Raw genomic sequence first — 26,335 nt, 5'->3', positions numbered from 1 at the left:
TGCTCTTAGCCGCTAGGCCACAAACAAAGACAATAGACCTTATGCACATGACGTCATTTCAGTAGGGCGCCCTCACCTAGAGGTAAAAGAGGAGGTTGTTTATTGGCCAATACTGTGCGCCGCGCGTACAAATCTGTGCGTCTCGATTGTTTCGTCACCGTTTTTCCTCTAAGATGGTGGCTGGATGACGTCAATGCATAAGTCCTATAGAAGTTATCTTACCTGGTGACTTGGCTAACGAGGCAGAGAAACACGAGAAGTTGATGAGTGCATAGGACATCAGGAAGAAGTTGGAAATGATGGGAGCAATGGCATTCAGTTCACCTAAAAAGATATAAACATCAACAAATTAGTCAACAAACAGGGTTTGCGTTCAAAGTATGAGCTCTGTTGTAAACTTGTGGTGTCATAGATTATCTTTTCAGTTTTTTTGTTAAATCTCCGGCCAATGACAAGATACTTATAAACATTTAAAATTAACCAGGTTAAGAAAAAAACTTTTAGAAACTTTAGTAGTAGCAGTGTCAAGCCCGATAAAACCTTTACTATCAGGTATTCAGGAAAAAAACAGATCTTTCATATCCTAAACTTAATATTAAATATAATAACATGTAGCTCTACATTATAAAAAAACAACTAAAACAAGAAACAAACACATCTAATGGAAAATGAGTGTATCACATAACCGATTTTGACCTTGGAGCTCCGTACCACTTTGATCTAATCTAATGAACTAGACTCCTAGGGGCTTTTCACAAACAGAGAGCTTGGTTGGTTGGGGACAAATTTACCGGATAAAATTATAGAGGCTCCAGTCTTCCTTTTATGTTGGAAACACTTAAGAAAATGTGCACTTCTCCAAAAAAGATGGTTCCAAGCCGGTAGATTCAGAACTCAAGCTGAGGCTTGGGAAAGGCCCCTTTGTACCATGGAGGAAGGAAGAGAAGGAGCTCTAACGACCCGCAAAACCGCAGACTAACAAAAGAATACCCTGACAATGCCCCTGTCTAACCAGTGGAAAAAGACAGGAGACCAGCTGAACGGCCGAATAACGAGCAGGATTAGATCTCTTTGTACAGAAGGTGTGGTACCGCCGCTCTGCACCGTTGCCTTCGTGTAAAGTGGAATCAATGGAGACAATAATTGTGAATATACACGTTTTCATTTACCGTTTGTGGTGTTTCACGGAAACATCAGGGCATATTTTAACATTTTTTTGTGACTTTCCGGTCATTAGCGGTGGTTCAAAATTTGGGTATTAGCACACGAGGGTGGTTGGTATTCAATTGTGTTTTTCGATTTGGTGGGCACAAGTGTACACAATTTTTATCAGGTCTCAAAAAAGTTTTTTTCTGTATTATATCCATACAACATACGACACCATAGTTGAGTAAAGAACCAAGTGCGCACGGGCAAACTCACATACGCCAGGTCGCCCATTGTCTGTATAAGGTATGTGGGTGATTACGAGGTGTCGTTAAGCGACCGCGGTACCACGGGTTCGACTTTTGAAGTCCCTTCGTTCGAGCTCCTTCTCTTCCTTCCTCAGTGTTTGTACATACATGCTATAGAAGTGATGTTTGTTTTTGTACTAACCTACCAATAGCAATAAAAGCAACAGCTAAAAAGAAATTGTAAAAAAAACATTCAAACTAGAAACAAACACAAAAAATGGAGCAAAGTCTGCAAAGCTAACCAAAGAATCGAGAGAAGCAGTTTGTTACAAAATGGACAGATAAAAAATAGAGGCTTCAGGTCAAGGCTTTGTTTATGTTGGAAAGATGATGGAGGACAAGCTGGTAGAGACAGAGCCAAAGCCGAGGGTTTGGGGAAAAGGCCCTCCTTTTGTTTGTAATGACCTACCTATAGCAATAAAAGCAGCAGCTATAAAGAAGGCTAGGATGTACGCCCTGCGTGGTTCATCTCCTGGCCCACTACCCACGGCAAACACCTCAATCTTAGGGAAAATCCTGTCTTTACACAAAGCCTGTACGAATAAATTAAAACAACAATGTGTCAGTCGAGGTTAAGAAATCACATTCATCACTCACAATGAAACAAGTTCTCAAAAAAAATAAAACACCAACTAGATATACACATTGTGTTACTGCCATGACCGCATGCCAAATAACCATTTACAAATGTAAATATACATGGAACTCATCACACAATACCCCAAATCAAAAAATAGTTTTTTTTTATCACAAAAACAGGTTTAGAAGACTTTGGTTTTTTTGTTCACAATGGAACTTTGTTGAAACTTTGTGAAAAGTATTAAATAGCAATAGAATGCACATACAGAACGTGAAAAATTTTGTGGAATTTTGTAAAGTAAAACACGCATAACGGGGTTGCTGTTTTTTTTTAAATTTAAATACCTGGAATACTTTAGGTGCGCTGACGAGACTGGCAAGTGCAGACGATAGCGTGGCAGCGAACACACCAGCCAGAACTAGGGGAGCCCAGCCTGATATTAAGCTGGCCACCTACAAGGAAAAGCAGAAAGTAATAGTCAAGTTATTTCAGAATCAACTAGCTATGGCCGAGGCTAGATCAATATCAAGTACATTCTTGAATGGTGCAGTTCGACCCTTCCATGGCAAAACAGCTTAACTAAACAAAAATAGATCTTAGAATAAAACCTTACTTGGTAAAGAGTAATGGAGAGTTGTTGGTAGTATAAAACGTTGTGAGAAATGGCTCCCTCTGAGGTAATGTAGTTTGAAGAAGTAATTTTCCACGAATTTGATTTTGAGAACTCAGAATTAGATTTTGAGGTCTCGAAATCAAGCATCTGAAAGCACACAACTTCATGTGACAAGGGTGTTTTTTCTTTCATTATTATCTCGCAACTTCATTGACCAATTGAGCTCAAATTTTCACAGGTTTGTTATTTTATGCATATGTTGAGATACACCAAGTGAGAAGACTGACAGTCACCAATAGTGTCCACTGTCTTTAAAAAAATGGACTACATGTAGGAGGATGAGATAGGAGAAGTCATATTCAACTCCATTGATAGCATGCTTTAAAAAACTTTGAATTTGAAAAAAAAAACGACCCTCAATTTACCTAGAAATAGTATAATTTAAAAAAACAAATAGACATTTTTGAGTTGGGGCTGTTTTGCCATTGACAAAGATTGAAGGGCTGAGTTGTAGTTGTCATGTTCCAATTTGGAAGGAAATTGTGTCAAAAAAAAAAAAAACATTGCATAACAACCATAAAATAATTCATACAATATTTAGCCAGTCAGTTTTCACTTGTGTTTCATTACTTGATTTTTTCAAATGAAAGGTTATAACCCCTAAAGGTAATCCTTCTGCTGCGTTTCCCATACTGTATATGCCTTTAACTTGGCTGTGATCTCTGGCTATCACATGTATATGGCAGTTACAGGCTATATTTTCTCTGACTGGCACCCCCAATGACAAAATAGAGAGACCGCCAACATAGCTGGATAGCTCAGTTGGTAACCATCAATGTAAACCAATGTTTGCATGTGAGAGATCGGCCTGTTGCCAGCGTGGTGTTTATACGCCCCCGTGGGAGTTTGCAGAGTACCATTGGAGGAAAGATCATACAAACAACCATAGCAATCAAGTAAGAAGTCTAAACAAAATTTGAATATATCTTACCGAGAAGTCATTTACCAGTCCGTATTTACATTCTACCCCCTCCCGACAAGCCGATGTAAAGTTACCAGCAACAAGATCCCCGATTGAACCCGTGGCCTCCCGAGACATGACCGTCCCGAGAAGAATGGCCAGTCCGGCGTAACTGACCGAGGTCATCGCTATGGCGATCAGTGTTCCCTTCGGGATGGCCATCTGTGCATCCTGTTGTGAAAAGTTACAGAAACATTTTCTGAAGTTAGTGAAGTTAATGATCAGCCTCAGATGTTTAACTACTTTGTTTACTTTATGCTTTAGATGTGGTTCAGTTGGTTTTAAGTTTGATTCCATTGTAGTTTATTATGTAGTTTTCTGTTTAATTAATCTAGTTTATTTCCAGTAGTTTATTTATGATTGTGTGCTATTATTTTTCCCTGTATGGCATGTATGCATAGTGAATTTCCTCCATGGTCATGATGGTGGTGATGGTAGGGCCATTAAAATAGAATTGAAGTGAAGCTTGGCATGGTCTGGATGATAAGCAACCCCTCGGACTGACAGAGGAAAAACCATCATAATAGTTATAGGAATATTAACTTTGGTTTACCAATTGAAACCGATGTGTGTTGATAGCACAGTGTACTCAGAACATCCCTGAGCTCTGTGAAAAAAAATCCACAGGCGTATTACTCGGGTGGGATTCGAACCCACGACCCTTGCAATTCTAGAGCAGTGTCTTACCAACTAGACCAACGAGATTGCCCGGTAGCTAGAGGCAGTACAAATCTTATATTTAAGCAGCGGGTACTGCAGTGATTTAATAGATTTAAAAGATGGAAATTAGGATTCAAACTGCCTCTATTCAAATTGCTTCTGCCCACCAGTTGCCCCCTGGACTTGGCCTTGGTGCCCCTTCAAAAGTTTCGTATAGACATGGCAGACTTTAGGACTTTCTAATGGAAGTGCCCCTTTCTAAATGAAAATGGCCTCTTCCGGTCAAGGATTAAATTCCAGGCCTGGATATTCAACGCAGGCAGGGTTTTAAAAAATGTTTTTTTTTCATAAAATATTGCTTGGTATGGTATAACTATCAAAACCAAGGCCTCAGCGTGTTTAAGCTAATAGTTTAGAATGTTGTTTTTTTTTAAACATAATTCTCAACGCTCTTATAAGTGTAGTGCCAATTGAGAAGACAGAAGACAATGAACAAATTTCAGTTTTAGATGTGGGAGGAAACCCTAAGAAAATTAATCCAGGGAAAACACACGCATTCAGGTAGGGACTGAAAACCTAATCCACATACATGTAGTGCCTCCTGTGGGATACGAACCGGGCCCGTTGGGATTTGAACCGGTTGTGGCACAAAGGGCAACATGTATTATGTGACCTCCATGCCCCTGGCAACGAAACCAAGGATGCCTGGTTCATACTTCCTGCGATTGCGAATGCGGTACAAATTTTGACGTCACAAATGTGCAACATACAATTTGCAGTAGTTGAAATGTGCTCAACTCCTCCGAAACATTCACAGTAACAATCCTAGTACATGGGACCTACGGCTCAATGTCCCATCGGAAGGACAAGGCAAATATGGTATTGAATTTTAATCCAGTACACATTTGCATTTCCGTCTTAAAAGAGGAACACCCTTTATAAGGGGCCCAACTTGCTCGCCCTTCACACGCATTCAGGTAGGGACTGAAAACCTAATCCACATACATGTAGTGCCTCCTGTGGGATTCGAACCGGGCCCGTTGGGATTCGAACCGGGCCCGTTGGGATTTGAACCGGGCCCGTTGGGATTCGAACCGGGCCCGTTGGGATTCGAACCGGGCCCGTTGGGATTTGAACCGGGCCCGTTGGGATTCGAACCGGGCCCGTTGGGATTTGAACCGGGCCCGTTGGGATTTGAACCGGGCCCGTTGGGATTCGAACCGGGCCCGTTGGGATTCGAACCGGGCCCGTTGGGATTCGAACCGGGTCCCAGAGGTGGAAGGCAAGGCAAGACACCACTGAACTTCATGTTTTATGATTCCCTTTTACAAACTGCCTTAGGCCTACTACATAGACGATGTGACCTGTGACATCACATGTTAACAAAAGAGCTACAGAGCATGGACTTCCTGCAGGCACAATTTGTACACAGCCTAATGGAAGAAAACATAAAATCTTATATTTTATGGAGATTGCACTGTCTAGTTCTTATCAACTTTTGATTATGATGAAAGGGGGCACATCTTAAAATTTGTCAAGCTTTTACTTTCACAACCCTTGTATCTATAAGGAAATTATGACACAAAATATAAACTTTCCCATGTGGTCAGTGTAGTATCCTGCCAGAATACCCAAAGAATGTACAAGGTCACACTTTTGTAAACAGAGTTCACATGGTCTATAGGACTCACCTTGAGATCGCCAGAGATGTTAGCACCGGCTAAGATTCCAGTCGCCGCCGGGAAGAAGATGGAGAAGACAGAGAAGAAGCTCTCTGTCCCGTGAAAATGTGGCCCAATGTTCTCAAAAAACAGCTCTCCTGGAAGATGACAAACAGTATCAATTTTGTTTGTGTAATCGTTTATTTTATTTATTAATTTGGGGACCAATTAAATAGAGCAGAAAGATTTGTACTACCTAAGCACAACAAAAATATGCTTATCAGAAAAAGTTTGTCAAAAATCAAATGTTACATGTAACATCTGTGAATGGTATCCTGCTCATTTCTGCTAAGCGCGAAAAAGAACAAGACCTGTCGCACAACAAAAATGTGCTGAGCAGAATAAGATTATCGTCCAAAATACCTTGTCACATGTACCATCTGTGACTGGAGTCTTTCTTATATCTGCTAAGGAGTAAGCATGCAATTGTACACATGGTGTTATGGCAAACCAATTACATGATACCTCACCATGCAATACCTCTAATTCCATACACCATGTACACTTGAGGCAGTGGGTTATCAGTTTACTGTATATGGTATATTTTGTTTGCGGTAACACCATGGTGTGCTATCTACTTGCTGGGTAGATTATGTTCTTCAGAGAACTTTTGTTGCTTTATATTCTGTAGGCAGATTATATTCTTTGGAGAACTTTTGTTGCTTTATATTCTGTAGGCAGATTATGCTCTTTTGAGAACTTTTCTTGCTCTACACGTACATGTTTATTCTAATACCAGGGAGTAAATTCATGGAATTTCTGAAAACTTCTCAGTTATGAAATGAACTGTCTTGCCTTTTTAACCACTATCTGGGCAGAAGGTAGGAAATCGGCCAGGACTATAACTTTTGCTTTAGTGGATAGAAGGGGACTTTCATTTGTAACTTTACTACCGTGGAATGAATTCTTAAAGGCAGTGGACACTATTGGTAATTACTCAAAATAATTATTAGAATTACTTTTTAACAAGTAATGGGGAGAGGTTGATAGTATAGAACTTTGTGAGAAACGGCTCCCTCTGAAGTAACAGAGTTTTCGAGAAAGAAGTAATTTTTCACAAATTTTATTTTGAGACCTCAGATTTAGAATTTGAGGTCTCAAAATCAAGCATCTGAAAGCAAATTTGCACTTTGTGTGACAAGGGTGTTTTTTCTTGTATTACATGTTATCTCGCAACTTAGACGACCAATTGAGCTCAAATTTTCAAATACTTGTTATTTTATGTTGAGATACATGTACACCAAGTGAGAAGACTGTTCTTTGACAATTACCAATTAGTGTCCAGTGTCTTTAATTGGTCTCATTGTTTTGACTAGCTTGATCTAGTCATCGTCAGGATGTTCAAAGTACCTTTGTAATTCTGGAATCCCCTGGCTCTCTCATCGTCTGGTGCTGGGATGAAGGTTCCTACTACCATATTGACCATAGCAATCAGTAACAGGAGCAGAAGGAATATCTGAGCCTGAAAAACACCAAACAAACAGATGAGACATCAATATAGTACACAGTATGTCATAATGTAAACTGAAACTTTGTATAGGTGCACAGCCACAATCATAGGTACACGCTTTTGTTCCTTTCCATTTTTATGAACAACAGTTTGAAAACCACTAATGTAGCAGTTATCTCAATATTATTTACATAACCCTGTGTCAATGATGAGAAAAAGGTTCTTAAAGACACCGGACACTATTGGTAATTGTCAAAGACTAGTCTTCTCCTTTGGTCTATCTCAACATGCATAAAATAACAAACCTGTGCAAATTTGAGCTCAATCATGTCAATTGGTCGTTGAAGTTGCGAGACAATAATGAAAGAAAAGGCATCCTTATCACACGAAGTTGTGTGCTTTCAAAAGCTTGATTTCGAGGCCTCAAATTTTAATTCTGAGGTCACGAAATCAACTTCATGTAAAATTGTCTTTCTCGAAAACTACGTCACTTCAGAGAGAGCTTTTCTCACAATGTTTTTTATACTATCAACCTCTCCCCATTACTCGTTATCAAGTAAGGTTTTATTCTAATAATTATTTTGAGTAATTACCAATAGTGTCCATTGCCTTTAAGTTTGTCAAATACAAGATCTGCAAGAGTTACTCAATATTTGTATGTTGTTCATTTGGTGTCTTTGTAAGAAAGAGTGTACCATATGACTGTGGCACAAAGGGCAACATTTATTATGTGACCTCCATGCCCCTGGCAACGAAACCAAGGATGCCTGGTTCATACTTCCTGCGAGTGCGAATGCGGTACAAATTTTGATGTCACAAATGTGCAACATACAATTTGCAGTAGTTGAAATGTGCTCAACTCCTCCGAAACATTCACAGTAACAATCCTAGTACATGGGACCTACGGCTCAATGTCCCATCGGAAGGACAAGGCAGTTATGGTATTGAATTTTAATCCAGTACACATTTGCATTTCCTTCTTAAAAGAGGAACACCCTTTATAAGGGGCCCAACTTGCTCGCCCTTAACAAGAACAAATTAACAAGCCTTGTCCCTAACAGTGCAAGTCCTTGAGAAAGTAAATGAAAATACAATGTGTCCTTTGATGTCACTGCAAAACCAAAGAGCAAATGTTCTTTATTTTAATTTGTGTCTAATAATGAAACCAAGCGAATTAAAACAATATAGCTCGTAAGCCTGAGGAAACTTGTAATCAAGGGCTGCTGAAACAACAGGGTTATAACTCCTACATGTACATGTAGTTGTCCCTGATTTATCATTGTTCTTTGTTCTTTTACATACAAGTACACAATATCAATTCTAGTATACATGGGACAATACAGTTTAATGTCCCACAAGAAGGACAAGGCAATTGTGGTATTGAACTAATCCAGTACACATTAATACATATCCTCTATAGAGCGGCGTCCTTTAACAAGGGGGCCGACTGCCTTGCCCTTTCACAAGAACAATTTGTCTCTCACACTAAATGAACAAATTAGAGTCCAATAGGTCATGTCAATCAGGCTGATCACTTGAAGCATTTCATAATTACAGCTCCTGACTCATCAGAAAGCAGGGCTGCTGTCTAGTTATGCTATGTATAAGGCATGTATGGGTTGGACCAACATATGTGTCGTGTAGAGTTCGTCTAGCCCCCCCCCCCCAACTCTCTCAACTTAGCAAAGGCCGGTTACGTACATGTAGCCACGAATTAAATTATAAGTTTGTTTATTTTGGTTTTGCTTGGGAAGTGAGCATAGTCAGCCGACGTACAGCAAGTAAGAAGAGCTGAAGGGGAAAGCAGGATATAAAACGTGTCTACCAGTCCTCGAAATAACCCATGGCACCCACTGCAAGTGACGCATGTGTCCTGTGCTTTTGCTACGTACGTATAGTGTCCTTTGCTAAGTTCATGCAAACATGTACATGTAGGTAAAGTACATGTACAGTTGTACTCATACATGTATATCATAATTTCCTGCAGATACAAAGTCTGTAAGACGTGTCTAATCTGACTTTGAAAGGTGAACAAAAAATATCACTTCATCTTATCTTCACGTTCGCCTTAAAGCCATTATACACTTTCGGTACAGAAAAGAAGAAAAAAAAGTTCACAAACTTACAATTAACTTACATGGTTTACAGAAGTACATGTAATGGTGAAAGACTTCTCTTGAAATATTATTCCATGAAATGCTTTACTTTTTGAGATCACATTAAAACAACATCAATTCTCGGCAGCGAGAATTACAGATTAATTTTAAACACATGTCATGACACGGCGAAACATGTGGAAACAAAAGTGGGTTTTCCCGTTTTTTTCTCCCGACTCCGATGACCGATTGAGCCTAAATTTGCACAGGTTTGTTATTTTATACATAAGTTGTGAAACACGAAGTGTGGGACTTGGACAATACTGTTTACCGAAAGTGCATAATGGCTTTAAATCTGATTCAATTTAGTTCATTTTCTGTGATTTGGGGTACTGCATCTTGTCTGTTGAAAGTCTTTTCCGCAGGAAATTTCAATACATGTACACATAATAAGTTGTGCCGAACAGATACTGTTCCAGACACACTAACTTCAGTTCACTGTTTTGTTTCGCCAGCTGTTTGCAAATGGTCAAGATTGTTCTGTTTTATTTAGAGACTATTCACAGCTCAGTCATGTCAGTAACCAGGTAACTACAGGTTTTATAGGGTGCGTTCGTTTAGATTCCCTGGGTCGACTCCGGTCTGCATAGCTTTGACGTCATTCCAGGGGCTCACCCAGGCCAGCCCCCAGTTCCCTGCTTGTGGAGTGGGTCACTTGGGGGCTGGCCCCAGGTGCATGACGTCAATACGGGAGCGATGAGTGATCGTTTGTTTAGCTCTTGTCAGGGGCTCACTGAGTGAGCACCGCGGGGTAGACCCAGGGAAGCTATTCGAACGCACCCATAGTTGGGGGGGGGGGGGGGGTAAAACACTGTGCAATAAAATGTGTGGGGGTGATACTTGGCAAGAACTTGTTCTGTATTTACCAAGAGACTTTTCACAGCTCGTTAATGGTTTTATGGTGGGGGGGGGGGGAGATAACACATGGTGTCATAAGTTGTGCTGAATAGATACTATTCACATCGCACTTACTTCAGCTCAAGGGCATTGGGGCCTGGGGAAACTACAATAATTATAATTTCTTTGCCCTCCAGATCGGATGATACATAGATGTTAGTCAATGATCAACAGTGGACATTTAAAAACTTACCTCAAGTTTGACTGTTCATACAGTGTATTTTTTATGTTCTACATGTACTGTCTACTGATAAAAACGTTTAAACTAAAAGGCAGTGGACACTATTGGTAATTACTCAAAATAGTTATTAGCAAAAACCTTACTTGGTAATGAGTAATGGGGAGAGGTTGATAGTATAAAACATTGTGAGAAACGGTTCCCTCTGAACCGAAGCAATGTAGTTTTTGAGAAAGAGTTATTTTCTAACTCAAATATTAAAAGACTTCAAACCCGAAGACACAAAGTGTGCAACAAGGGTAATATTTTTTTAGTTTGTTATTTTATGCATTTATGTTGGGACGTACACAAAGTGAAGACACTGCCATCGATTTTACCGAACTCTTCCTAACTTAGGATTAATCTTAAAACTAAGTTAGGACGGGTTTCTCTTCCTAACTCGAGAAAGGATTAATCCTAGCTTTTCGTGAAATCCAGTCCAGTACCTTTAAGTCAGTCTATAACGGGAGCCTGACGTGGTCCAGACGGCAGTGTGAGTGATACACCCCTTGCAGGAGACCTGTGGTAACAATGCACCCACACCCAATAGACCCCTGGAACCTACTTGTGCCCATCCTGTCTGCCATTTTAGGAGTCAAAACATGCCCAAAGGAATTGACCCCAAAAAAGGCAGGTAGACAGGCATTGTTTGGTAGTGCATTCCAGGTTGTGCAAGGGGGTCTATATAGAACCATTCCCATTCTGTCACTGTCTGGGTGTTTGGTTCTTTATCCCCAATAACAGTAGTAAATGCCCATCCTCATTTAACACAACAGCAGGACTTGATATTATAAAAATAATCTACACAGTCAGAAAGAAAAGTGGCATTCAATCTCGGAATTGGCAATGTGTAAAATTTAAAACAATTTTTGGGGGAAATTGTGGGGTGGGGGATGGGGTGAAAAAAAAAAACCTGAAAATCCCAAATCAGTTTTTACTTTAAAAACAATTTATGTTTATTAAAAAATATTTCAAAAGGAAGACAAAAATATCCATCTGGGTAAGATCATCAAGATGGCTATAATAAAATGTACATGTTATTAGATTTAAAAAAAATTATCTTACCCTAGCCTCCCATGCCATTCCAATCATCGTTATTCCCAGCAAGAGAAGTAATGTTACCTCACCGATGATCCGAACATCGTTAGCAGGGTCCATGATTGACAGTCCAGCTTCCTGTTTAGTTTTATCGAGACAAGAGGGGAGAAAGCTATGAAAACAACAGAAATATTAAGAATACAAAAACAGTTATGCTTAACCAGAGACGGCACTTCAGCAGTTGTGCTTTGATTTTTGAATGGAAGAAATGCATCTTCGTTGGGACAAATGGTCTGCAAGGCAGCTTGGCGGCAGTCTATTATTATTTTTTTTTATGGTTTTATACACGTATGGGTGCAACAAAAATTAATATTCTTTATCCCTGATGAAAATTTCAATCTATTAAATTGGTGGCAGCTCTATGGCAACATCCCTCCACTCAGTGAGAAAGTTAAGGAACGTCTGTTGCGCCTTGCTGGTCACTGCTAGCCAATAAAGTCATTGTGTTGGAGGCCACCCACGACAGGCACAGTCCTGGAAGACCCTGTGCTCAAGACCCTGATCGAGGATGCAGGAGTAAACGAGGAGGAGCTAATCAGTTGTATGCAGGATAGGGTTGTGTGGCGTGTGAGACATCGAGACCACAGGCAAAGGCAAATGCCTACTGTCTAAGACTGATTGCTACACTTAAACTCGATACAGGATACATGTTTTTGTTTTTTTAAAGGATTCCCTTTTTTTATTCGATTAAACAAAAAATTGAAAGTCATTGAAAAGCACTCTGACAGTGCATACAAAAAGTGCACAAGGGCCCCATGTCATACATGTCATATGGCAGGAAATATGTTGATCTTTTTATAAGAAAGTTAAACAACAACTATTTGTCAATTTGTTTTCCCTTCTGAACTTACCACTAGCAGATCCCGTACCACCTCGGCAAAACCCACCACGTACATCGCAACGGCTACAGCATTAGCAACGGAGAATATGAGACCGATGGATCCCCCAAACTCTGGTCCCAGACTACGAGATATCATGTAGTATGCTCCACCTACATCAACAACAACAAAAAACAGTATTAAAGCCCGATTCATACTTCCTGCAAATAATTTGAAACTGAATGGGCATACATGTTCACAATTTTTGTACCACAGAAACTGCTAACAGAAACCGGCGGCGAGTAAGCATGCCATTTGATTTGCAGATGATTAAGCAGCGATTATGACATAAACATTCTGCTTACCGGCTTTTGGAGCTGGCAACAATTGCATCTTGCAATCAGGGAGATTTTGTTAACAAACAGGGAGATATGTAGAGCTATGTATACTCAACTTATAAAGAAAAAGTTACCACAATTATGGAAATCATCACAAACCATGAACAGATTGGTTTATATGCAGAGGACTTTCTTCATAACCAGGGAGAGTTGGCAGCACTAGGCTTTGTGAAACTCAATAGGCACAATGTCATCTAGCCTTGGCCCAAGACGTCAGCGGTTGATAGTGGATAGTGTATGCTCTGTTGAAATCACTACAGCACACCCTCTTTAGGTATTACTTAACCAACTTGATGAGCCAGTCAAGTTGATTTAAAATCATGCCATAAAAGGGCTTGCTGTAGCGAATTACAACCGAGCGCAGTACAATATATTAACTATCTGATGTCTCGGGCCATGACCACATTTTATCAGCCTGAAACTGCTTGCAGGAGAGCAACCATTCCATCTTTCTATTCGATCACTGACATCTTGAGCAAAGACTACAGCCTGAAACTGCAAGCAGGAGATCAACCATTCCATCTTTCTACTTCGATCACTGACGTCTTGGGCAAAGAGTACAACTTATCAGCCTAAAAGTGCTACATATACAGTCTAGATGGAGGAGAGCAACCATTCCATCTTTCCACTTTGATCACTGACGTCTTGGGCCAAGACTACAACTTATCAGCCTAAAAGGGCTACATATACCAGGCATGAGAATGGGTGATGATAAAAAAACAGGAAAAAAATTTAGTTGATCGGAAATGTCAATATTCCATCATTTTTGTGTGCGAAGCGCGCAGCGCGAAGTCCCCTACGGCCGGGGTCCAGGGCCCGCTTAAGGGCCCTGGGAGCTCTGGGTATTTTAGAAGCTCTGTGGTGGTCTCTGATGCATTTCTGACACCTATTTTTCCAGGTAGAAGTGAGCTACTTTTGTGTGATTTTTCCATTTGTTTTTTTTTAAATAGGTTTAAGGGAAAATAAGGAATGTAAAGCTCAAACAATTCAAACAATTTTGGGTTCGCCTGCGATTTTGTAACAATTCCGGAAAAAGAAAGAAAAAAAAAAAAATAATAGTAATAATATTTTAATTTTTCTGACGATCTTATCCCTTATTTCTGCCCTTGAAAATGCTTTTTTTTTCTCACCAACAACCATTTTTATAGGTTCTTGATTTGAAATTCGGTTGTGTAAAAGAAATTCTTTTGCAATTAAATGTTTGTGAATTTAACGATCCGTCAGCGACGCACATTTTAAAATATATATAGGCCTATATATCTGGCGAGAGCAATGTGTTTTTGAGAAAGAGGTTGTTATTCAGCATAGGGTATAACTGGAACGAGGTTGAGATTAGACCCCAACATAGAAATAGAACCAATGAAGAAAGCACGTCGTCCGGACGTACAGTGTGTTCGCTGGTTCCCAATATATCTTTCGCTGGTTGTGAGGCAATAACAGGTACCAGTTTTCCATGGCCTGCCGGCGATCTCAGATTCGTGCCGCGCCACTCATTGGTTCGTGTACAAACCTGCACGTACACAGTACACAGTACACAGTACACAGTACACATGGTGCAAACACGTGCATTGTTTTTTCAGTAGACTTTCAAAAGTCTCCACACGTGTTATCTTTGCTGCAGCAGCAAGCGCATTACACGCAAACATTATTGAACCGTACCACTATAAACGAAGCAAGGAATGAGGCAAGTTTATACATCTGTCGCTGCTGCTGCATGCATGCGCGATGCCAGGAAGACCACAAGCCGTAAACTGGGCCAGTTGCTGGACGGCAATTTATTGTTTAGTTTTTAGGTGCCGTTTTTTCATGAACGCCGTACGTGTGGATCCGCGATAATAACAATTACAAAGGTAAACTGACATTGTCTGACTAGAGAAGAGGGATTAGAGAAATCCAAATGTATACCCCCAAAAACCTACCCCACGAATTTTATAGCAAATTCACATCGAACTCGGAGACTACAATTTTGAAAGGAAAAGACCGGAATTCTGGTTTAAACCGGAAGATTCTCATGCCTGATATACAGTCTAGATGGAGGAGAGCAACCATTCCATCTTTCCACTTTGATCACTGACGTCTTGGGCCAAGACTACAACTTATCAGCCTAAAAGTGCTACCAGGAGAGTGCAACCATTCCATCTTTCTACTTCGATCACTGACGTCTTGGGCCAAGACTAAAACTTATCAGCCTGAAAGTGATAGCAGGAGAGCAACCCATTCTATCTTTCAACTTCGATCACTCACGTCTTGGTCCAAGACTACCACTTATCAGTCTAAAAGTGCTACCAAGGGAGCGCAACCATTCCATCTTTCTACTTCGATCACTGATGTCTTGGGCAAAGACTACAACTTATTAGCCTGAAAGTGCTACATGTAACAGTCTAGATGCAGGAGAGCAACCTCTTTCCACTTATCTTAAATATTGATAACAACAGTAAACAGGATATGTGAGTCAATCCACAAATAATTCACATAACTCAGACATCTTACACGTGACCTTAACAGTGACAAGGGCTGCCAACTGAGCATGTGCAGTGACCTCGTTTGCTATGGCTACCTACCTCCTTTGACCTCTCCATTGGTGCAGATGGCTGACATGGACAGGGTTGTGAGTACAGTCACTACTGTTGCCATCAAAACAATGAGAATGGAGAATCCTGAAGAAGGGGAAAACAAAATTATTACAATATTATTTTTGATTTATTCTTTATCCTTGATGCAAATTTAACACAAATCCTTGTGGTACCTATCTGCCAAAACATAGGATTCGAACTGCCTCTAGCTATGGGCAATCTCAGTAGACAATTGGTACATGTATGACATTGCTCTAGAATTGCACCCGAGTAATGCCTGTGATATTTTGTTCACAGGACTCGGGAAAGTATACAGTGATAACACACATCGGTGTATAGGTAAATCAATTCTTTATCCCCGATGCATTTTTAACATCTATTTAATAATTACAATATGAACATCTCCAGAATAAAGCCCAGTTTATAATAATTTTGGTGACATAACAATCACTACGTGTTCCCCTTCCAATTGTGATGCAAGAAAATGTGCTTTGCACAAAGCTTTCACAGAAAGTATGAACCAGGCTTTACTTATCATCTCATTTAATTTTTCTGACTATAAAAGTTTTTTAATTAGGTTTTTATGCAGTTTGAGGATTGATGAATGTGACAACCTTTTAAGAACAAAACGCATGCACTGTTAAAAACGGTATTCTTGAAACAAGAAAAACATCTTATTTTGAGAATATATTTCTTGTGTCAGTCCCTCGAATATTTCAAGAATACCATTTTTAGCAGTGTGTGTGTGTGTGTGTGTGGGTAGGTATCCACATTCAAACCGGGGACCTTTAACAAAAGGGACAATAGGTCCACGGTTGCTATCACAAAGGAAATCATTCTGGTCCCTGGTTGCTATCACAAAAAGTTGAACAAAGGAGGGTCCCCGATTGCAGGTGTTTACACACTTGCGTGTGTGTGTGTGGGGGGGGGGGGCTGGGTTCTCCCTTTTTGGCACCTGGAACCTCCTAGACATTATCATTCCAGAGATTTACAGACTCTGTGCACCACCAAAAATACAGTTTTTCAGGTTTCGACAAAAGGATCTACACAATGTAGGGTTCTATTGGCGACTGCTATATTTTTCAAGAAAACAAAAGAACATTTTAATACTCAAGGAGATCCTGAACTCAGGGGGGGGGGGGGGGGAGGGACGGTGGAAGTTGACAGGGAGTGTACATTACCTATTCCAGCTTGCCCAACGATCCATGACATTCGAAGGAACAACATCACACCCCAGATGTTCAGGAGACATCTTACCTGAAGAAAGAAGGAGTTATAATCAATAACTTATTTCTTGACAAACATGTACAAAAATGTCAAATAATCTTTGTAACCTTTAGAAAAAGGAACCTGAAAAGTTTGGATGTACAATGTACAATCCGATGTATCTTAACATTTAACGAGTTGAGGTATAAATAGGGGAATAAAAGGGTAGCGATGAGTTCTTACACTGCTGTTTAAAGCCGGCAGGGTCGAATTGCCATGTGATAAAGGCCCGAGCTGAAGACGAGGGCCTTTAGCGCACAGCAAAGACCCTGCAAGGTTTTAAACGGACGTTTAAGAACGAGTCACTACTCTTTTATTCCCATTCATAAATGCCCTATTGTTAAAAAAACGTTAACAAAATACAATTACAGTTGAAAACATTACTTTGACAGTTGAAAATTTGAGGTTTTAATTTTTTTTTCCAATAACTTTGTGAAGAGTCTGTTGGGCATAGGTTGTGTGTACACGCGCGCTTAGAAAAAGACTACGCGCGCGCTTAGAAGTAGATTACGCGCTGTTACTAATAGCTATGAATTGCGTTCAGCGTGATAATCTTGCACGCCTGACACGCGGAAACCACCCAGTTGTAAACACTGGTCATTGTCAACCATTCAAACACCCCCACGTGACGCGCTCTCCACCAATAGGAGTAGAGAAACTGTCGGGGGTATATGAATATATAATCAGTTTTGGGTTACACCATCCACTTTTAGGTAGATTCTTCTTAAGAACTTGTCTTGCTATTATTGCAGTGGAGCAGACTTTTAATAGGACAACTACATGTACTTAGTCATGTTAGTTTTTAAAACGTTAGATTAAGTACGTACATGTACAACTGTATGTTACTTGTACACTACTTAGGGAGATGTAACATGTAGGAAATCCGCTGGGACTTCTGTAATGTACTTTTGCTGAGTGGATGAAGGGGACTTCTCATTAACTTCAAAGACTTCCTGTATTCTTATGACAGGCTCATTAGGGTAGTCAAAACGTTGAAACAAATTATTATCTCTCTTCAATCTCCAAGGCAGTGAGTTTAATAATGAGAAGTCCCCTTGCACTGATTCACTCAGCCAAAGATGTACAGTTGTCCCTAGCAATGTACTTTAACAAAACCAGGAAAAAATTTTTTTCTTCAGAACTGTTTGTCAATGTTTGTACAGTGTAGGGCCCTACATGTGTACGTCTCCTAAATTCTGAAATCTGCTACACATCATGCATATATACAGTATGTTAAAATGAAAAGCAAGACAGTTCTCAAGAACAACGACATAAATTAATTATGGTGTAACCATGGTTACTGCAACCTAGACATTCTTAGCTGACATTTGTATGTTGTACAAGTTATATGTTGTACCCTACACTACAGTAAATGTAATACTAGAGAAAGAATGTTTACAAGTTATAAGGTTTCACACAGGCATACATGTACATATATTAGGGAGACTTTGTTGGCATACACACTGGTCAGCACCTGGTCACAGAAAAAAATACCTTTAAAAGAGAGGGGAGCAAGCTAGGATTCCAAAGGTCATGGAACTGATCCACGGTCTGCAATCTGGGCAGTGAAATGAAGTATTTGGCTTTATAGACATGTTATGTTCGAGGTGAAGGTATTGCTTTACAGACGATATTGTCATGATTGTGTTTTTACCTGTGCCCTGAAATGGTTTATTGCTTGATATACTTCTTTTTTTCTTGGAAATAAAACATGCCTCTCTAAACCACTAACGTATTTTGCACAAGTTTCAAATAACAAACTGTGAATTTCCTCAATGTGTACAGTAGTGTAATTCTAGGGCCAATCTGTTTTTGTCAACGCATGATAAAATGTTGGTTAAACTCACTTTTGTAAATTATACCACCCCAACCCCTCCCCTCCAAAAGAAAAGAAAGAAAAAAAAAAAAAAAAAAAAAAATGCAAACAAGTGAAAAGTTGCTATTATCTGATTATTGTTTTTTTTTATAGTTTGTTATTACATACGGTACCATTTTTTAAATAAATTTATTTTTAATATTTGTGATTAATCGCCATCCTCCACACAGCTATGTAAAGCCAGAGTTACAAAAATACATGTAGCACACACTGGATGGATGTGGTGGATGAATCACAGTACACCTACATATTTGTATTTTACACCACGTGTGTCGTTTACGTGTTTGAATCATTTTTTACTTCAGTCTGGGCTTTGAACTTCAGGGGGTTATTTATAGTTTCTTAGTCGTGGCAGGTATTTTTTGTAGACTACATACGTAGTATGTCACTTCAATTAAAACAATCATGGGAGGGATACTTTCGTTAGGCCTAATGGAGCCCGGATCACACTTCCTAGGAATGCGGATAAGATCCAAATAATGACATCACAACTCTGTTTTCGCGCTGTGAGTAATTCACAAGAGTTGAGCTCAACTGCACTGCGATTTATTCAGTGCAAATTTGTGACGTCATCGTTCCCTTCCCTTTCACAATCGCAGGAAGCATGAAACAGGCTTTACTCCATAAGTCAATGACCTTAAAGGCAGTGGACACTATTGGTAATTACTCAAAATAATTATAAGCATAAAACCTTACTTGGTGACGATTAATGGGGAAAGGTTGATGGTATAAACAAATGGCTCTCTCTGAAGTGCCATATTTCTCGAGAAAAAGCAATTTTCCACGAATTTGATTTCGAGACCTCAGATTTAGAATTTGAGGTTTCGAAATCAACCATCTAAACACACACAACTTTGTGTGACAAGGATGTTTTTCCTTTCATTATTATCTCGCGCAACTTCGACAACCAATTGAGCTCAAATTTTCACAGGTTTGTTATTTCCTGCATACATGCATGTATGTTGAGATACACCAAGTGAGAAGACTAGTCTTTGATCTACCAATAGTTTCCAGTGTCTTTAAAAACTTTTTGGCAAGAAGCACTTCAGCTGTTGATACGGGAGCATTTTGAGAATTGATTCCCTTCAAAGGAATGTGGTTTTAGAGAGAGGGATTACCAGAAAAATTTAAATCTGAGAAATACAATGTGTAGTAACTGTACAAAACGTTTGATCCGTAGTGCATCCAATTAGGTAATGTTCTTCCTGCGCTGAAGTTATAAGGCACCAGATTTGCCACAGTTCTTATTTCAAAATCCCAGCCACCTTTTGGATTGAAATTTCCAAAAGTTAGTTGCATTATATTTTAGGATAAAAAGACACCAAAGGTACATTCCCTTTAAGAAATAAATAGAAACAAACAACATCATACAATAGAGTTGAGCACAGCTTAAACTTAAAGGATTTGGGTACTTTTTCAAAATGTCCATAGATTTACATTAAACTTACGGGTTTGAAGATAATGATACATGTAGTGGAAAGCTTCCTTTCAAATATTACTAACTGAGGTGCTGTAGTTTTTGACAAATGAGTAAAACAATGTAATGAAAATACGTTTGTAAATGCTTAAAAATAATTTTGTTTCATGAGACATAAATTATTTTCATTACATTTTTTTACGCATTACACAAAAACTACAGCACCTCAGCACGTAGTATTTTCAGGGAAGCTTTCTACTATCATTATCTTCAAACTGTGTAAGTTTGGTGTAAATCTGTGAACATTGTGTTTTTGTCCTACAAAAAGTACATACAGCCGTACACCCTTTAAAGGGACACAATTTGAAGGGGCACAGGAGTCAAGACCAGGGCCCAATTTCATAGAGCTGCTTAAGCACAAATTTTTGCTTAAGCAAAAAAATCGTTGCTCAGTAAAATCAGATTACCGGCCAAGACTCCACTCAATTGTTATGCCAAGTAAACAACAGCTAAATACCAGTCACAAGCAATGTACACCATGGCATGACATTTTTGCCAGTAACAGCTATTTTCATGCTTAAGCAATTTTTTTGCTTAAGCAGCTCTATGAAATTGGCCCCAGGGAAAAGAAAACCATTACAACACAACTTTACATTGTACATTCTGAATTTGAGTTCAATTATTATGCTCAGCTAATTCTTACCAGAACTCCTTTGATCCATCCGAATTTAAGAGCATCACTGGCTCCTGTTGCAGCCATTTCTCCTTCATCCATATTAATCGAGTCCATGGGTGTATCTGCAGACTGGGCCGCCTTGGTCTGTAAAGGGCATGCATCAAAACGAATTATAAAAACCATTGTAAAACTTACAAAAAATACTGACTCAGTGTGGTTCAGATTCATCTTTATATGAACTTTCAATATATTGCCATGCTTAGACATTTTACAATGTACAATACAGTCTCGGCTCTTATTTAAACCGGCCCCATATTAAACTTAAACAACTGATTTGAACTAAATCGGTTATTGTACAATTATTGTGTACAAAAAAAAATACAAATAAAACTAAGTATGTAAGAATTTTGCCAATTTCGCTGTAAAGTGAAAGGCGATTCATGGCAAATTAAAGCAATTTTGGTTTGTTTTCCCCGACAATACGCATTGATGGATTCAGACAAGTTAGCCATCATTGTACACACTCAAATTTCACAAAAAATTCCTCGCAATTGCATCATCATCACATTACGTAGTAGGCCTTCATGAATATCCGAAGGTGACAGTTCTGTTTAATTTGATTACGAGACCAGACAAAAAAATTAATCAGTCTGCATTTTCTTGAACTCAATGATGCAAATTTCATCAGGAAAAGCAGACTAACAATAAATTCTAGAGCTCCTTGGTGTTATACAAGTAGGCTGACCTTGTGGGAAAAGTCAACTTCCATTACATTCTGGGAGCTACATTTGTAATTTTGACTGTCCGCCAGCAAACAACAGACCCTGATACTTCATGGAGGTAATGAAGGCGACTGCCTCAATGCCCCCTTGTCATTGGCAAGCAGTGCCCTTGAAATGCTGATGAACAATGCAATTTCCTCATCTATTGTACATGTACCTGGTTCCCTTTACCATGTTTACCAAGGAGAAAATGCCTTAGTGACCTTGCCCTTTTACAGGGTGTATACTTTTTGTAGGAGAAAAAACACAATGTCCACAGTTTTACACTAAACTGACACAGTTTGATGATAATGACAGTAGAAAGCTTCCCTGAAAATATTACGTGCTGAGGTGCTGTAGTTTTGGGGAAATGAGTAAAACGATATCATGAAAATAGTTTTCCTCTCATGAAACAAATTTTTTTTAAAGCATAATACATCTTACGTATTTTCATGAAACTGTTTTACTAATTTCTCAAAAACTACAGCACCTCAGTACATGTAAGTAATATTTGAAGGGAAGCTTTCCACTATCATTATCTTCAAACCCTGTAAGTTTAATGTAAAATCATGGACATTTTGAAAAAGTACCCAAATCCTTTAATAAAGAAGCATGGAGACCTGAAACAATGATACAGGGATTGCAAAGAGCATAGTGCTTTTAAAATAAAAACAGTATGCATGTTAAGCTGTTCAAGTCTTGTTAGAATATTCCTCGGCCTGTAAATTATTTTTCAACAAGCCCTTTGTCCTGTCATTGTGGATTTTCTTTTCAAATTCGAGTCCTGTACGTATGTACATGTCAGGTTGTATTATGGTGGGCAGGGGCTCTAAAGTTTAAATTGTAAACATGTTTACCTTTGGTTCATGAAGCTCATAAAGCGTTGGACGCGTCTTCCCCGTTGCCATCAAAGAAAACCGATTTCTGTAATGATCCAGCTGGGGTACCGCCTCGATGGTGTGTCCAAAAGAGTTAGCGGCCGTCACATGATCCAAAGTTTCGTCCGTACTATCCTGTCGGCCGGGACTCAGCGATTCTCTACCCTTCTCGTTGATGAGATTGACGTGGAAGCGTCCATGTTTTTTCTTGGTCGGGGACTGCCTCATGGATCCCTTTCTAGGGCCCCGGCCGTCCTCCACGAGAGATTTATCCATGTTCTTGGAGTTGTTTACTTCAGCAGCGTTCGGCAAGGCACTGACAGCTTCTCTCTCTTGGCTCATAAGGGGACTGCTAACCACCCCTGCCCCATCATCACATGACTCTGAGTCACTCATCCTTGTATATGTTCGTGTGACGTAGCCTTGCGAAAATGTAACTTCCTGTCACTGTTTCAGAGAAAAAAATTAAGTTGCTATAGGAATGGATACAATCAGTGCAGACCCGGTTTTAGTAGATTCTAAATCCAATTCGGTTCACCGAGGGTGGGCGGTGCAACAAAATTATTTATGATTTAGACATGTCAGATGTGGGGCCATCAAAGTGCAATCTGGGGGAAATCTGTGCTGGGCAGCGAATTTTGCTAGTCCTGGGTGGGCTTGCCCATCCGGGCTGCGCCCATCTTGGCTACAATGGCTACAATAGCCTATTGTTTGACGAGTCATCACTTTTAGGAAACTTCTGATAATAATAATTGAGGATGGCTTTTTTCGGGGGGGGGGGGGTGGGGTAGGGTTATGATGAAACTCATCACGCGTTCGTTTAGCTTCCCTTGGTCTACCCCGCAGTGCTCACTCGGGTGAGCCCCTGACAAGAGCTAAACGAACGACCACTCATCGCTCTCGCAGTGACGTCGCTTACCTGGGGCCAGCCCCCAAGTGACCCACTCCCCAAGCAGGGCACTGGGGGCTGACCTGGGTGGTGAGCCCCTGGAAGTGGGCACTGTGGCAGACCGGGGATGACCCAGGGAAGCTAAATGAATGCACCCATTGCAAGTTCGCTAGACTACCCCTATGAGTCAAAGCTATGATGAGTCAAAGGTCATGGTAGGCACAAAAGCTTGAGCTGTACTATATATACAGCATACTGTGACAACTATTTATACTGCATGTAGGTCTACTACTGGGATAAAACAACCAGAGCGCCGGGCGATCATCAAACCGTTGAAACGGGTCAACTCGTACACAAGTCAACTCGTACCCAAGTCAACTAGTATCCAAAATATTGTACCCAAGTCAACTCGTACCAAAGTCAACTCGTACCAAAGTCAACTCATACCGTATAACGTACATTGTATGGGAAGTTAATATTAGTGAACTGCTCCCAACCAAGTAAAAAAAAAAAAAAAAAAATAACATTTAAGGCCGTTTGCGTTTAATTCGCTTATTCTGTTTGTTACCTGCAACATGAAAAAAAAAAAAAAAACGAAATCATTACACTAGCCTAATTATTAATAATAATATTTTACTACAACAATTTTTACAATTACATATTAAATAAATTAATTAAACCACAATATTTATCAGTATGATTTGAAAATCCCAAATTGGGTAAACATTTATTTGGGTATGAGTTGACTTGGGTACGAGTTGACTTGGGTACGAGTTGACTTGGGTACGAGCTGACTTGGGTACGAGTTGACTTGGGTACGATTTCATTTGACTTGGGTACGAGTTGACTTGGGTGACCCGAACTCCAAACCGTCTGCAATTAATTGTGCCTTTATTCATAAAAAATAATGAGCAAAAACGTGTCATAAGACAAGCTTATCGACCACAACATACTTACAGGTTTCCTCACTGTGTTGACAATATTGAGCAATTTACCGGTCAGTAAACAAGTGAAATCATGATGGTAGCTCTCACTAGCTCCTGTAAATTTCCTCCTTCATCTGTCGATGGTCGATCGACCGGACACCGGTGAGTGATTATGTGTCATGGGTCATGCATGATCATGATGCACACTACTAAGTACTATAGCACGCATCATACCCGTTAACAATCTAGTGGCGCCGGGAATAGCGCCCTCTATCTTGGTTAGTGACAACGATTTTGATCCGTCAAGTTCTTATAAAATATAACTCTATGGTCAAAAGCCATTATTACTTTTACCACTTTTATATATAAAGCCCATGCTTCACGAAGAGTCCCAAGAAATCGTTTCTTGATGAATACAATAACATTCTTTACCTTACCCCGCCTTTCAAAAAACACAAACTTACCCGAAAATAATTATTTTTACACATTTCTGATATTTTTTTCCTGAAAAATTCGGCATGTTCGGTGGAGTAGGTCACAGATCCCTCTCCCTCTCCAACACAGCAAAGAATGCCTTTAGGGGATTCAACGGTTGAGTGTGTGGTAATAATCGGCAAATTTATGAACTTAACTTTCTGTTGAATGTTTTTTTCCTTTTACTCCGACACAATTAATGATCAAAATCAAAAGTGATGTGTATGTTCTGCTTTATTTATATACATGGATAATGAACAACATTATTTTCAACAAGAGAGGAAAGGATTTAATAAATATTAATTTTAGATTAACAAATTCTTCTTCTATTTACATCCATAAACCACATACATGTAGGTTAAAATTCAGTTTTAAGACAAGTTCCATAAGTGTTTCTTGTTTGCTCTAAAAGATCAGTTTGAATTCTCCTCAAGTCGTCAAGCTGTACAGTTCAAAATTATCTCTCTTTTTTCCCGAATGAAATAATATGGCTGTTTATTGGAGTTTGTGACTCTGGCTACAACTGTTGCTACAACTGTTGCTAAGGATGCTACCAGGGATACTCGTCTATCAATACATGAAGATGGGGGCAATCCAGTCAAAGTCATAGCCGCAAAATCAGACACGGCCTATGGATTGGTAAATAATAATCTTGCAGTCTAGTGAAAGTGAACATTCTGATTGTCAATGAAATTATTGGAGCAAACCATGAATGGTCTAACAATAGAGCTAACCATAGAGTTAGGGTCCAAGCTATTATGGTCCAACGCCTTGCTGACTTGCTGGATAAGGGTACTCGTAATGATTGTGTTTTTTAACCAACAACATCTATTTAAAGCCATATGACTCGATTTCCTTTTTATTGGAATATTTCAAATGAAATTCAACAAAGTTCACGACTGGACATATTTTTCAGTCAAGCAGGTCTTTCAAGGCATTGGACACTATTGGTAATTACTCAAAATAATTATTAGCATAAAACCTCACTTGGCAACTTGTAATGGGGAGAGGTTGATAGTACATGTATAAAACATTGTGAGAAACGGCTCCCTCTGAAGTGAAGTAGTTTTCGAGAAAGAAGTAATTTTACATGAATTTGATTTCGAGACCTCAGATTTAGAACTTGAGGTCTCGAAATCAAGCATCAGAAAGCACATAATTTCGTGTGACAAGGTTGTTTTTTCTTTTATTATTATCTCGCAACTTCGATGACCGATTGAGCTCAAATTTTCACAGGTTTGTTATTTCGTGCATATGTTGAGATACAGCAAGTGAGAAGACTGGTCCTTGACAATTACCAATAGTGTCCACTGTCTTTAAGTTTGCTCTTGAAATATCATGTAAGCTGGATTCCATCCTCTTGACTTGTTGAAAATCAGTTTTACTGACTGCTAGACGAGTATGGAGGCCTCGAAGGACCATCAGCTTAACTGCACTCTCAGCATATCCACTTGTTCTGCCACCGACTTCCCAAGTTCTTGCAGTTCATTACATTGATCCGCTAATCGTTCCTGAG

General features: G+C 39.5%; 2 protein-coding genes across 3 annotated transcripts in view; both read right to left on the bottom strand.

Annotated features, from left to right (window-relative positions):
- Window positions 1–24,516, bottom strand: part of LOC117295488 (solute carrier family 12 member 3-like) — a 39,548-nt gene extending 15,032 nt beyond the window's left edge. For both annotated transcript variants that reach the window (XM_033778167.1, XM_033778169.1), the window contains exons 1-13: window positions 24,377–24,516; window positions 22,510–22,977; window positions 20,919–21,035; window positions 16,838–16,913; window positions 15,645–15,740; window positions 12,719–12,858; window positions 11,835–11,945; window positions 7,400–7,511; window positions 6,020–6,147; window positions 3,639–3,839; window positions 2,379–2,486; window positions 1,864–1,987; window positions 223–324 (exon numbers count right to left, since the gene is read on the bottom strand). In XM_033778167.1, coding sequence (XP_033634058.1) covers window positions 223–324; window positions 1,864–1,987; window positions 2,379–2,486; window positions 3,639–3,839; window positions 6,020–6,147; window positions 7,400–7,511; window positions 11,835–11,945; window positions 12,719–12,858; window positions 15,645–15,740; window positions 16,838–16,913; window positions 20,919–21,035; window positions 22,510–22,926 — 1,732 coding nt within the window. In that variant the 5' untranslated portion in view covers window positions 22,927–22,977; window positions 24,377–24,516. The remainder of the gene's footprint in view (window positions 1–222; window positions 325–1,863; window positions 1,988–2,378; window positions 2,487–3,638; window positions 3,840–6,019; window positions 6,148–7,399; window positions 7,512–11,834; window positions 11,946–12,718; window positions 12,859–15,644; window positions 15,741–16,837; window positions 16,914–20,918; window positions 21,036–22,509; window positions 22,978–24,376) is intronic.
- Window positions 24,517–26,220: 1,704 nt separating this feature from the next.
- LOC117296024 overlaps window positions 26,221–26,335 on the bottom strand; it is a 1,254-nt gene continuing 1,139 nt past the window's right edge. Inside the window, exon 2 of the mRNA XM_033778866.1 lies at window positions 26,221–26,335. This exon is cut by the window's right edge and continues 171 nt beyond it. Within this exon, the coding sequence (XP_033634757.1) occupies window positions 26,241–26,335 (95 nt within the window). The 3' untranslated portion in view covers window positions 26,221–26,240.

This window comes from Asterias rubens, chromosome 10 (genome assembly GCF_902459465.1).
Source record: "Asterias rubens chromosome 10, eAstRub1.3, whole genome shotgun sequence".
In the NCBI taxonomy this organism is placed as follows: Eukaryota; Metazoa; Echinodermata; class Asteroidea; order Forcipulatida; family Asteriidae; genus Asterias; species Asterias rubens.
Note: the sequence above shows the minus strand (reverse complement) of the source record. Positions and strands in the feature narration are given on the sequence as shown.